The following is a 13,667-nucleotide window of genomic DNA, read 5'->3' on the forward strand; positions in this document are numbered from 1 at the left end:
TAACAGCAAACAAGTATGCAGTGACTCCTTATGCCCAATAACATGTGAGGCTTATTAAGTTTAAAGAAAGTTAAAAGTGGGCATTTGAAACTGAATTTTCTTAGCATCTCCCAATTGTAGGTATCAGGTTGTAGGCCCAAGTTTGGATGTAATGAGTAAAAATGTGTTTTAATTGGAGTATCAAATTTTTACTGAATATTAAAGGTGGTACCTGGTGACCCAGGATCTTAAGCCAAATCCATCTTTAAATACAAAAGAGTGTCAGTTACTGGGGATATCTTTATGCTTGATCAAGCCAAATCAGCAAAATAAACTATTATTCAGGTTAATGTTTGGGTTCTTGAGTCTGTCAGTCAGTGCATCAGGGTGAGTCCTTCCACAAGAATATCCAGTAGTGGGAGTTCCCCAGTAGTGTTTTGCTTAAGAAACTCACCTGAGCACCTGGGGTCTGTTTTTATCAGTAGACAAAAGATTCTCTAAGCTTGCCTAGTAAAACAAACTAGAAAAACATTTTTTCCAAAAATGTACCTGGACAGTCATCAGAATGTTTTGTAAATTTCCATAAAGGTTTAGGAATGTATTCACTTAAAGAAACAGCATCACATTTAAGTAACAAATTTATTAACAAGTTGTTAAACAGTAAGCTCCTAAGCATTTAATTTCATACAAAGAATCTGAACCTCTGCAGATGAGGGTATTAGGCAGTTGTCTCAGCCTAAAAACAGATGCAACTGGGGATGAAGTTTTAATCTGTTGTTTCCGAGGCCTGACCATGTTTTGTGTTAGAGTTAACAGAGCCTAATTATAGTCGAAATTTTAGCAAACAGCAAAAAGGATTTTCTGCACGTGATAAGATTAATTAGGATTCTGTTCATTGTCCCCAAATGGGAAAAGAATAGGTTTTTTAATCAATCAATGACTCAATTTTGAAGTGTCTTAGTTTTGGGAAAAAGGAAGAACCTGAATTAGTTTTGGAAGAGGCTAGGAAATTAACAACTATAGAACAGTGGGTTTTGTCCACATTAGATGTTGTTAGAGCTCATTAGGTTTCTTTTTCAGAAATAAGTTGCACAAGCAGGAATCAACACCTCAGAGGGGACTCAAGGGAACCCTTTCCTCAGGGCTTTATTTTTCACCATGGTAAATTTACTGATGAAGACTTGGCCAAAGTGTGGCTCAACCATATAATGGTATGTTTTCACAGTGGAAGGGAGAGGTTCCACAGTCACCACAGGGCATAGTGTCTGCATGGAAGAGCAGCTGGGGGCCAGGTGACAAGATGTCTTTGTGATATAGTCCACAAGTCTGTTATACTGTTGCTCTGATAGTCTCTCTCGAACTCCATCCACCTGGGTTCCAAAAAAAGATTTTTTTAGTTGCCAAACAAACACTCATAAGGAGACTTCCATAACAAAATCATTCCTTCTCTTGCCTTGAGACATTGGATGTTGTGCCTTTTAGGTTATCTAATAAAGCCACCGAATAAGCATTTGGTGTTGTGTAAAACTCCCATGTTTGTTTGAAGTTGACAATTTCAGAATATTTTACTCATTAACTGTCAAAACATCTGTCAGTCACTGGCTCTTTACTAGCCTAGTCCAGGAACAAAGGAGAAAAGTCTTTCCTCTGCTTGAATCTAATCAACGTTAAACTCCTCTGAGATAAAAGCTCTGTTTGCTTGTCTCCGCAAACCTCTCCAGACAGAACCTCTTTACCTCTTTCAAACCCAGTGGCTTTGGACAGAGCATTAGAAAAACAAATACCTTTTGAACTGTAACATTTTCTGCTTTTATAAATACTAGGATTTAAAGCCAGAGAAAATAAACTGGGCAGAGGAAGGGGAAATTTTTATGGAAAAGAGGGAGGATGCAAAGTACATTTATGGTTCATAAAAGTCTGGCTCATCTTCAGTGGAACTCAAATAGGAGAACTGAGATATACTACCTAAGTTCTTAAGAGAGATTCTCTGAGAAAGTACCCATCAAAGGCAAGTGGAGCTATAAATTCGTCCCATCCTGAAATGCTGTAGCTATCTACTGTGTAAATCGAGTGGAGTGGGAAGTCTCCAGTATAAGCCACTGACCTGTGGGGATCAGGTAGCCACTGACCTTTCAGTGGTCTTTACCTACCAAATGTTGGGAAGACCACTCTGGGAGAATTATAAACATTTTAATGAGGGCTTTTTAGGTTTTGAAATCGTAGTAAAGAATTTATATATTTCTGTGTAGGGCACAGAGACGATGCAGCCAAGGGTGTCTTAAAAGCTGCAGAAAGCCAGTGGGATGGTAAAGAGAGAGGTCTGCCTGCCAGAGAAATAAGGAATAAGTAGGGCATCCATTAGAGTTCAGTCTCATATTTTTAAGCTTGGGAAAGAAAGGCCCCCAAAGATTCACTGACAGATGAAAGCTGTGCACCACCAGGCAAAAGCCAGAGCTCTGATGATATCATTTGATGGGGTCAGGATTCAGCTGGAAAGCTCTGAATACACAAGAGTCTTAATTGCTCCTCCTGAACAGCAGCACAGGAAAACCCGTGTTGTGAAAGGAACATGGCCAAGGAATAAATTGACCTTCTGACTCATTGTGAGCCTCTCATAAGGGATTTCAATAATGTGCCAGGCATATTAAGCAATTATTACCCTAAAAATGGCTGCATTTAACTAAGAAAAGCAAATGCTGGTTTTTAAAAAAATCCTGCCATATTTGAATATACCGAATGATGTCATCTACAAATTAATTCCTTCCAAAATTCAAAGGAGCTGTGTTTCCTAGCATCTAGAGCAAAAATCCCAGAAAAGCCATTTCATGTAAAGATTTTAAAATACTATTCTTTAGTTTTCACTGGAAGATAATGGGTAGGCTTCCCAGCCCAGCTTAATATCTGTGGATTAGGTTAGGTATGGCCACTGAGGAAAATGCACTGTCAGGCAGCACTGCTGAGTGACTCCCCTACTCCCATTTTGAAAATACACTGGATTATATATAGCACTATTAAGGAAGGGTCTACTATCTCTCTCTCAAAAAAAAAAGACCATTTTGTTCTGCAGCTTGGCTCTCCATTGGGGTGAGGGAGGAGGTTAGGGTTTGGACACAGGATTAATTGGGCAGTTACTTTTTGTTAATAAGGAGTTGGGGTTTAGAGGTAAAGGAAACAGACAGTGAGAAAGTGCAATCTGGAGGCTGAAAGCATGCTTGGTATCTACCAGTTTGCCCAGGTCTTCCCAGTGCCAGGTGCTGCTGTGTAAGCTCAGTAGCTAACCTGCAGTATTCCTGCTCTGTCATCTCTTCCTGCCTGTTTCAGCCACCCCTTCACCCCGACCCTGTTATCACCGAACACCAATGGAAAACGAGTGGTGAGCATGGCGTCCGGAGTGTTAGTGCTTCTGCCTCTAACTCACTGATCCCATGGTCTCAATTAGCCATGGCAACTTCTGGGGGTGGGGAGGGGTGACTCCACCTGTCATCTCGGTAACCCCTGGAGAAACTGAGGTCTGTTCCCCTCCAGCTGTAATTCCCCACAGTACCCCCTCCTCAAGCAGAAAAGCCAAAGAGAAGGATCACAGTTGAAGACAGTTTAACAGCTAAAGATGATTCTCTAGTCTCAATAGTTTAAGATCTGAAATATTTCCCAAGCAACTAAGGAATAACAATGGTCACAGATATTCCTCAGGGCTTTGGGAGCTTCTCGCTAAGAACCAAGGACTTGAAGATAATGATACTATCCCCTGCCAAGGCCTGTAGCCAGATCACTGCTGCTTTATTGTCATCTGGATCAGAAGATTTTGGCAGATCTAATAAAGTCAGGCTGGACATCTGACCTCTGTTTATTCCCAGAAAGTCATCAACTCGAACCAGCAATGTAGTCTTAGTGCCAAGCCCCAGCTTAAAGCCTGACTGATTACGATCCAAGAAACTAGAGAAATCTCAGAGTTGTTGTGGTTGGCTACCTTCCATCTTCTCAAATAATTTTACGCAAACAGTGGTGTGAGGGAGACGCAGGCTCCCATACCAGGAGGAAAATAATGAAAGAAGGAATCAGGCAGGACCTGCTGGAGGCAGGTTTACTGTCCTTTTCCTGGGGCTACTCAGACCCTCAGTTAGGCAGGCTACACCTTGCCTCTGATCCATCCCCGTCAAGCTGTGTGGGGAACAAAAGATGTCTGTGTCTGAGGTCAACTCTCAGGGCCCCATGGATCAGGCAGTCAGCAGGGAGGGCAGAGGCAGAGCAGTTTTGCAGTGGGTGCACCTGCTCACCCCGGGCTGCACTGCTGCTCACCTCTGACCCCTGACACCCAGAATGCCCCACCTGAACATCCGTTCTACATCAACTTATGTGGAGCCAGCAGCCAGCACATCTCAGGAGCTGTGTGGCCAGGGAGCTGCCCCAAGAGCCTGAGCAGCATCCCCAGGAGGCACCTTGTGGTACTTAGGGGATGGGAAAGCGTCCTATTGGAAAGGGAACACAGAGCCACACAATATAGAGCAGGGGATGGGAGGGAGTTGACAAAATTTTGACCCTGAACTCTGAGGAGCTGGGAATGAGGGAGGGGAGTGAGTCAGGCCTCCTGGTTTGTGAGCTTGCAAAGGTCAGGCCTACTGCTTGTGCCTTGTTTCCCTCATGACACCCCTCACTTTTATGGTGGTCCTCTCCTGTCCCTGCTAAAGTGATCTGCTGCAGTCACTCCCAGGCCACGTGCAGACTTGGGCCTGCTCTGTGCTCAGACCAAGAGGCCTCCTTCATGGAGTATTTGCATAGAATTGCTGCCTTGGTCCTGGCCCTTCTTCAGACCTGCTTGTTTTGGAGCTCCAGCACCCCAGCTCCATGACAGCCAACCTTCAATTCCTATGGTGGCTTAGCCCCAGCTCCGAGTCCATCAGCCTCCTTGCTGCCCACACCCCTTCCCCTGGCAGCCCTCCTGGTCTCCAGCATCCACTCCAGACGCTGCTGGCTCATAAATGCCTGGTACCTGCGGTCACCCTGTGTCTCAACTTTGCCGGCAGCTAACCCTGGTCACCCTGTTTTCCGAAATGTACCTCTACGTCACAGGCCACTCTTGGCTGCTTAAGCTGCACGATGAGCAGGTTGCTTTGCTTGCTGTCCTGCGCACAGTCGATCTCCGTGACAGGGAAGGCCTGCTGCTGGGTGTCCTCGCTGACGCTCACCACGAAGAGCACTTCTGACGTCAGCAGCAAGCACCCTTCGTGCTCCTGGCCCGAGCCCCTCACCAGAACCACATCCAGGGCCATGTGGACTTCTGGTCTGCCCAGAGACTGAAGCATTTTCCTGTTTCAAAGGAGAAAAATGAGGCCAAAGCCAGCTTAGAAAAGATGGTCACTTATCAGGGCTCACTGTTTGTACCAAGGCAAAGGCCCTCACCAATCTGATTATTTATTTCAGTTTAAAATGTAATTGTCACTTTAATTCTGATTCTGGTCAACAGAACCCAGCTCCTCCTGGAGACAAAGATATCCCTTGGCTTTGGCAATTCCTTTTCTTCCCATTAGAAATGACACCCCTAATTAGAATACTGGCTCCATAGAGAATCTCAGGCCCTCTTGCAGGCCCGGGCACCTCTGCCAGTGTGCATCCTTCCCTGAGTGGGACGTGTGTGTGGGGCAGGGGCGTCCTGCTGCCAGCCCAGATCTGTGGATGGCAGCCTTTCCCCGAAAACAGCTGCTCCTCTTGGGCTCCCCTGGAAGTGTGTCCCGTTAGCTTGAGAGCAAGCCAGGCCCTGTTAATAACATACAGTGCACGTGTATAGTTGAACAAGTGTCTAGATAATTTTACCAGACGTATTTGACGTGGCTGTTTGGAGCTTGGTCAGCATGCAGATCACTTGGCTGATAGCGCTGTTTGGGAAGCTGAGAAAGTCCAGCTCCGTGTAAAATACCTGTGGTAAGAGAAGTAAGGGAGTTTTACTAGCTGTTTTCTGGAAAACAGTTTCATGCTACAGTGATGTCATCTGCTTAAAGCCACCCATAAAATGCTACAGATCCAAAATGATGTCACATCTTTGGAATCAAGTATATAGATAATCATTAAACATTGCAGTGCTCTTAACCCTGGTGATCTTATATTAGCTGCAAACTGAAATATGAATGAGCTACAGTCCAAGCATAGACTGGCAATTAGAGGATGCATAATGCTCCTGGGAGTAATCAGTCTGGAGCAATAGCTTACACATCATTTACAATTTATGTGACACAAAGTCAAGATTGTTAGTTGACTTCCTTGCTGAATATTACAATACTTCTGTATCTGGGCTGTGGCTGGTGAAATAGAAAACAACACACAGAGATGCACACAAAGGCACATGGTTTGCCTAGATACAGTATTTAAGTGACTTAATCCAGCTGTTAAACATGAATCCATATACATTTATGAGTGCTCTTGGGGCCTCTGGTTTATTACATGCTCTCCCTGGTGCCAGCACCGAACGAGGGTACCCAGCAGCAGCCATGCAGTCCTCCAAAGAGACTCTTCAGAACCAGAGATGGTACAGCATGTGTGCTTTCTGAGGGCTTGTAAATGTTTATAAACGAGGCACAGTCATTAGACTAAGAGTTAGTGGTTTGTAAAACCTTCAGTGCAGTAATAAAAGTTTTACAGGAATGATGGAAACCAGCAAGGCCCACGTGAAGCTCTGTTCTGAGGTGCTCTTCCATAAGGGAGAGTTCCTCAGCCTTGGGAAACACAGTGAGGGACAATGGCATTTTCAAGACCAGAGAAATTTATGAAGTATAAGTTGACTTTACCTCACTGCAGTCTGTAGCAAAAAGGAATACTGTTTTTATTAACGTGTTAAGTATTTGATAAGGGAGCATTTAACTTTGTCCAGTTATAATTTGCAGTAGTTCTTTTTGTCAGTTTCCCTGTGAGTGAAAATGTCATTCACAGAAGGAGTGAGAGACCGAACTTGAGGGGGAGGAGGTAAGGGGAAGAGCGAGAGGAACACATGTTCCTGTCTGTGTGGTCTCTTAAAGGAGCCTCTCCGGATGGTTGCCTGAGTGTGGGCACTCGTCTCCCACTCTCTTCCTTTCAGACACGGGTTTTATGCCCTAATCTGGGCTGTCTCTTGTCAGACCTAGTGAGGCGCAGGAGGCCGCAGTCAAATGCACCCTGCAGACTTTATGGCCAGATGCAGATACAGATGCAAAGCTCCTGCCCGTAGTTTGTGGTTCCAGCCAGCCAGCCACTTCATGACCAAAATGATGATACCGATTTTAGGTAAAAAGGTTAACAATTCCAGGGTCCCTGGCGGTCCAGTGGTTAGGACTCTGCACTTTCACTGCCAAGGGCCCTGTGTTCAATCCCTGGTCGGGGAACTAAGATTCTGCAAGACGCGAGGTCCGGCCAAAAAAAAAGAAAAAGGTAACAATTCCAGTTGCCTAGTTCTGTAAAGTCACTTTAATGTGCTCTGCCAAGAATGCAGAAAATTAGCACAGGAGGAGGCACTTCCTCTCCCACACATCCACTGCTCCTGCGCGCACGTGTGTGCGTGGAGAGGCCTGGCACCAGCCTAAAGCAGTAGTTCCATGAGTCCAAGTTCTCCGCACCTGTCTGCTCAGGGAAGGGTTTTCAGTGGCAGATCATGCACCTTTGTTGACACTGGCCAGGAGACTGGGCCTGGCTGCAAGAGCAGCACAGTTGCTGGTGAGAAAGCCATGCCTGACGCCAGGCTGCATGGGCAAATGTGCACGCACCCACCGATGCACGCATGCTCCTCTCTCTCTCATTCTCCAAATACAGACGCATTGTCTTTTAAAGATATCTTCCTGCTTTATAACTTAGTTATTTCTTTCAAATTGCTCACCAGAAAAAGTAAGTCTACTTTCTGCTTCAGTATATTGTATTTATTGCCCTCAACCTCTAACTGGTTACTTTTCATTAAAGTCGATTTTATTAAATGACTGTAAAAAGATTCTGTGACCTATATAGACTGAAATTATTAATTGACTTCCTGGCTTTATAATCGTAATTTATTAGTCATAGTCCAATTCAACTCTTTGTGTAAATAAGCATAAAGAAGTAAGAAAAAGGACTGTTTATTTATAGATTTATCTATCTTATTTTTCACTCCTCTGTCATGTGAGGGGCTAGATTATCTTAGGGAAACCTTGGTATAATAACGCAAATTTATCGGTGATGTCTGAGTTGGCCGGTTCTCCAGGACTCACCATAGCCAGTCTGTGACACGAGCTCAGCAGCCCCTCCAATAGGCTTCGTGAACACCCCCATGATTCCTTTCCCCACGCCGGAGATAACGCCCTTGGCCTTGTGTCCTGCTGAACCACGAGCCTCCGATGTTTTCTGGAAGTTCTGCATTGGCTGATCAACTATACCAGCAATTGCACCTGAAAAACAACAAAAGCCCCGGGTAAGGACTGATGCATAAAATCCTGAGGAAGTGAAAACCTTCAATCTGGAACACAGTTTTGTTTGGATTGAAAATGAAACCCCACCCTCATTATAAAGCTCTTTACTATGCATTTGTTTACCATTTATCTAAGTACATTGAGGATGTGTTAGACATTTATTATCTTCATCAAAACACAATGTTCAGACTGGGTTTGGCCCAACACAGTCAGGACCTGTGAAGTTCAGTTTTGAATTTAATAAACATGCCAGACTATTCCCAAGTGACACCCACACATCTTTCTCCAGGAATCAGGCAACACAGTTTAGGGACAGGAGCTAACAATTCCTTAGGAGGAGAGTGAGCCTAATACAGTTTCACTGAATCAAGAGGATGAAAAAACTGAAAAGGGCCAGCCCCTTTCCTTGTTCTCTCTTTTAGTAAGAATAAGGGCAATTATTTAATAGTAATGTAATGTTAATATGTTAATAATTATATAATAATAAGAGTAATTGATATAGTTATTATTGCTACTATAGCAAATCCGTTTTGAGTACTTACTATGTGCTAAGAGCTTACTTGTAGGAGATCATTAATTGTCACAATACTAGGGAATCAGGCATGGCTTTTATCCTCAGTTCCTAGACAAGGCCACCGAGGCACAGGGAGGTTAAGGAGTTTTTCCCAAGGTCACACAGCTGCCCTGTGCTTGAGCCAGGATTGGAGTCCAGGGTGTCAGAGTCACAGCCTCGCTCTTAACCACCAAGCTATTCACTGATCCTGTTTATAAAACAAGCTCTTTCCTTTGCCAGTCTTGGAAAAATTTCCTTTTCTCTCACTTCAGCTGAGGTTTGGCCACTTACTGTTCACTTGAGAACAGCTACAAACCCTGCGCTCATGGCTCTTTGCTCTAACGGCTTTCCCACAGGGCAGCCAGGCCATGCTCAGAGCTGGAGGGCGAATCCCTCAGCCTCTGTGGGTCCCCTCCTTGCTCCTCTTACCTTGAGGGACCAGGGATGAGTTCGACTAAAGGCCCCAACAGTCCAGATTTTTTGCCATGTCAGAGTGAAGGGTTCCCTAACCCAGTAAGAGGAAGAAATTTCATTACAATTCTTGACAGAATTCTCTGTTTTCAGCTCAGACCTGCTAGGATTAATGAAAATGCACAGTCCCCTGGTAGAAATTTTAATACATGTCAAACCCCATTATTCCAAATGCCACTAATTCAAAGTCTCCTGGGTAAAGGGAGATTTCCAGTTCTCAGTTAATGACCTGCTAATTTCAAGTAATATTCCATTGAACGAAATCCAGTAAAATGAAAGGCCAGTTCCTTTGGGTCAGTTGTAAAGGCAATGTTCTTCATGGATTCCACTCCTCTAAATTTTGACAGAGCCATTTAAGTTCACGTACTGACAGATTAAGAATGACCTGAGGCGACAGGTCTGTTTCCCAGCCTAGACCACCGCTTCCCAAACCTCTTAAAGAAATGATGAGGGAAGCGGAAGAAGCTGCTCACAGCTGGCCTGGGCCACCTTGGCTATCAGGGGCCAAGGGATGGCAGTCTCAGCACCCCCTCAAGACACCCAGTTTTGGTGCTTGGGCTGGGAGCTCGCCTCGTGTTTTCAGTCTGAGGAATCTGATGTTCTGCTCTCTGTCTATGAGGTCAGAAGTCAGGGCAGCTGGGAAGTATTAATGGAACCGGCTGCACTGGGAGAGGCAAGAACCCTGGGGTCTTCTCTTCAAATCATTTCATAGCAGACAGTTCAAAGTGAATAGCATCAAATCAAAGGACACAGACTTTGCGATTTCACTTTCTGATTTCTGTGAAAGATCTCCATGCTTAAGAGTAGAAAAGGTGGGGTAAATAATTACAAATTCACCAGTAAAGTTATTGCCTGTATTTCTGGTAGAAATGTCTTCTCTGAAGGGCAGATTGCCGTTAACAGTATTAAAATAGAGTTGGGGGGCAGGTGAAAATCTCCCATTTTCCTTTAATGTGTCAGGCCTGACCAGCACAAGGGGCATAGAGCCGTGATAATCCACACAAGGCTCTGACTTGGGTCTGCCTAAGTGCAAACCCGTATCACAGTGAAACTCCCCTTTGATCTTCCACTTTCTCTAGCCACCAGCCACGGTGAAGGCTCTGATAGATAAACGTTGATAAATTCTTCAGGCAGCCCCCAAAGTGGAAAGCCCGAACCCTGTGACAAGGCGTTAGATGCTAAGAGGTAGAGAAGGAGCTGCGGGAGCACATGCCCTGGGCCAGTATCAGGCCCCGGGCGGGAGGCTGGCCTGTCACACACACTGACACCTCCCTGGGCCCCAGGTGCGTGAGAGACCGGCAGCCCGGCCCGCGTCTGCAGCTGAGCCTGAGAGGCCGCTCTCCCAGGGCTTCAGAGGGTCTCTCAGGCAGTGTAATTCCGCTAAATCCCACAACTGGTAAATTATTTACTGCCATACACTCCAACTCTGCTCTGAGGCTTTAGTTAGCAGCGACTGATTCCCAAACTTGTCCGCTGGCACCAGGCCCACGGGGAGGGCAGCCACATGGAGCCGGCTGTGATGTGATGAAGTGAAGCAGGGAGGGAAGGGGTGCTTCCCTGGACCCCCCCTCGTGTGCTGGGCGGGGCAGAAGCCGGATGTGCTTCCTTTCCTCTTTTTTGTTGGTCACGCTGCGTGGCATGCGGGATCTTAGTTCTCTGACCAGGGATTGAACCCGTGCCCCCTGCAGGGGAAGCATGGAGTCCTAACCACTGGACCACCAGGGAAGTCCCAGACGTACTTCCTTTCCTACCCTTTGCTGGAAGAGAAGGGCTTGCTCTCTGAAGCAAGGGGACTAAGAGACCCTCCCTCACCTCTTCTGTGACTTGCTCCCTAGCCTTGGGCAAAACTCACCGGGTCGCTATCTATGAATGTTCTGCCTGTGTGGCTATTTTGGTGCTGCCTAATCACATGTTGTAATTTTATTCTGAACATTTTTTTTTTTTAATCGCAATAGCAGAGGCACAGGCCTGGGCTGGGACACCGCTCCACAGCTCACGTTCCAGGGACAAACGAACCCCACAGAATGTATTAGGAACCCTGGCTTGAGGCTTGCTTGTTTTGACCACGACAGATGACCAAACTGAGAAGGAAGCACATCTGTTGCTCCCAAATTCCCTTCTAACTGCCAAGCAAGGTGCTGATGGCTGAGGGCAGCATCAGACGGGCTGTGTGTAAGCACCTTCTCGGTGCCCAGCTCATCACTCATTCACTTGGGAAAACGTCCCGACTCACCTGGCGGAGGCCTACGTGGTCGGGATTCTGAATGGCGTCCCGAGAGCGGCTGTCAAGACAGTTGTGGCTGCTGGGAAATCCAGCAGCGCTTCATAAGTCGGGCCAGAGAAGCGAGTTCTGACATCCTGCCTTAGGTATTCCCCAGGGAGAAGTCCCATCTGGGAGGGGACGTGCCATCTAGCTGTGACATGGAGCTCACATCCTCTCTCAGCAGGCTCCAGGGGTAGTAGAAAGTGGGGGCATCTGGGGAACGGATCTGGTAAATGCGGGCAAGCCTGATGCCAACTCTGCAGGCTAAACAGAGTTTTTCCAAAAGCCACTCTTTCTGAAAACGGTTGTGGATTTCCTGCAGGAGCCTCGGCGGCATCTCTCTGCAGCCCAACACTTCCTCGCTGCTCTGGGGCGATGGGGCTGGGCAGGACAGCTGAAGACGTCCTTTGATTTTTCAAGTGCCTCATAACACTCCACCGTGTCCTCATGAGGGCCGAGCCGAGTCAGGAAGGCCCATCAAACCCATAAACATTTGGGGGAAATGTATTTTTCCTACCCTGGAACTTTCAATTGTTCAGTCTCCCCACATCTTGATTGTTTCCAGGCTTGGAGCCCTCCAGGGTGGGTGACATGTGGGAAGACCCAGGTTCTTGTCCTGCCTGGAGGTTTGACCTGGGCAAGTCACTTAACCTCATTCATTCCTAGGTCTGAAGATCAAATAAGATGACCCATGTGAAAGTACTTTGACAACCCAGAAGTGTTATTTAAATGTATTTTTTACTGACCAGGTCATTTATGTTTATGTCTCATAAAGGAAGAAACTGAGGAAGTAGCATTTTGATTTCACCAAGCATGGCTTTTAAACTATTGTATGATAATAGCTCTAACTTCGGGCATTTACTGGCATTTGGCACTTTTATACACCATTTCTGGGGATGGATTAAACGGCGACAAATCTATACTTTCCCAGGTGAGGGGACTTGGTTGGTCCTATTCTCCCCTTTCTTCCTGCCACATATCAAGGACCAGACGTTTTGAGACGACCCAGTGATTATGTGGGATACAGAGAGTTCTTGAACCCTTCCAGGAAAGGAAGCTGGTTGGCCCAACCTTAGTCTGAGAAGCACAGAAACGGACACACTGCTCTACATGTGCTGCTGTGAGTGGAGCTCTTAGGGGCCCACAGACTCCACGAGCCTACTGTAGTTTCCACAGACAGGCTAAGTGGTTCCCTCGCATGGATGAGTGTGTACAAAACATGATGGCTATAGCAAAGGTCAGAGGTTTATGATTTTCTACCCTGGTTAACAACAGAGCCATGCTTGAAAGGGTGACAACCCAAAGGCAGAAACATGGCTCCCCACGTAACTGATTTCTACCATCAGGCACAGTTTTATACAGTGGAAAATGGGTAGTGGATGTGGGCTTCTCTGGGTGGGGAGAGAACAGGTTAGTCAGGATGGGAACAGCCACGTGCCAGCCGGCTCAGGTCTCCTCTGCTGAGTGCCTCCATCCAAGAAGAGCTTGGACAGCGAGAAGGAGACTCTCCTGCCCAGAGCAGAGGGCACGTAAAGCCACGATTCTTAGCAGAAAGAGGTCCCACAGTCCCCAAATGATGGCTTGAGGCCTCCAAGATAACCTCATTGACACTTCCTGTGGTTACAGCAACTGAACCCACTGGACTAAAACTAAAGCAGAAATGCTCCTGCCACTGCTCAGATGTCTCTCTTTGCTGGGACACTGTCTGAAACCAGGCAACTCTTATAGTTCCTTTACTACCATAATATAGTGAAGGTGCTGTTTACCAAACATGGACCCTATGCCTGGCACACAACCGACCAGCATTACTTCCAATAACGGCAGAGTAATTTTCAGCCCCAATTTACAAAAGAGAAGCTCTGAGGTCACAGAGAAAGGACCTGGACACCCGAGCCTGGGGTCCGCTGGCTCCTGAGGACCGTGGCCACCCCCCCACCCCCCCGCCCTTCCCCAGAGCTGCTCCACCCCGGGTCCCCGCTCCCACACATTATCACAGGACCGTGTC

General features: G+C 46.5%; 1 protein-coding gene across 8 annotated transcripts in view; it reads right to left on the bottom strand.

Annotated features, from left to right (window-relative positions):
- Nucleotides 1–604: 604 nt before the first annotated feature.
- VPS13B (vacuolar protein sorting 13 homolog B) overlaps nt 605–13,667 on the bottom strand; it is a 798,169-nt gene continuing 785,106 nt past the window's right edge. For all 8 annotated transcript variants that reach the window (XM_067711645.1, XM_067711646.1, XM_067711647.1 and 5 more), the window contains exons 59-62: nt 8,178–8,354; nt 5,788–5,890; nt 5,034–5,283; nt 605–1,349 (exon numbers count right to left, since the gene is read on the bottom strand). In XM_067711645.1, coding sequence (XP_067567746.1) covers nt 1,101–1,349; nt 5,034–5,283; nt 5,788–5,890; nt 8,178–8,354 — 779 coding nt within the window. In that variant the 3' untranslated portion in view covers nt 605–1,100. The remainder of the gene's footprint in view (nt 1,350–5,033; nt 5,284–5,787; nt 5,891–8,177; nt 8,355–13,667) is intronic.

Source organism: Pseudorca crassidens, chromosome 17 (genome assembly GCF_039906515.1).
Source record: "Pseudorca crassidens isolate mPseCra1 chromosome 17, mPseCra1.hap1, whole genome shotgun sequence".
Lineage (NCBI taxonomy): Eukaryota > Metazoa > Chordata > Mammalia > Artiodactyla > Delphinidae > Pseudorca > Pseudorca crassidens.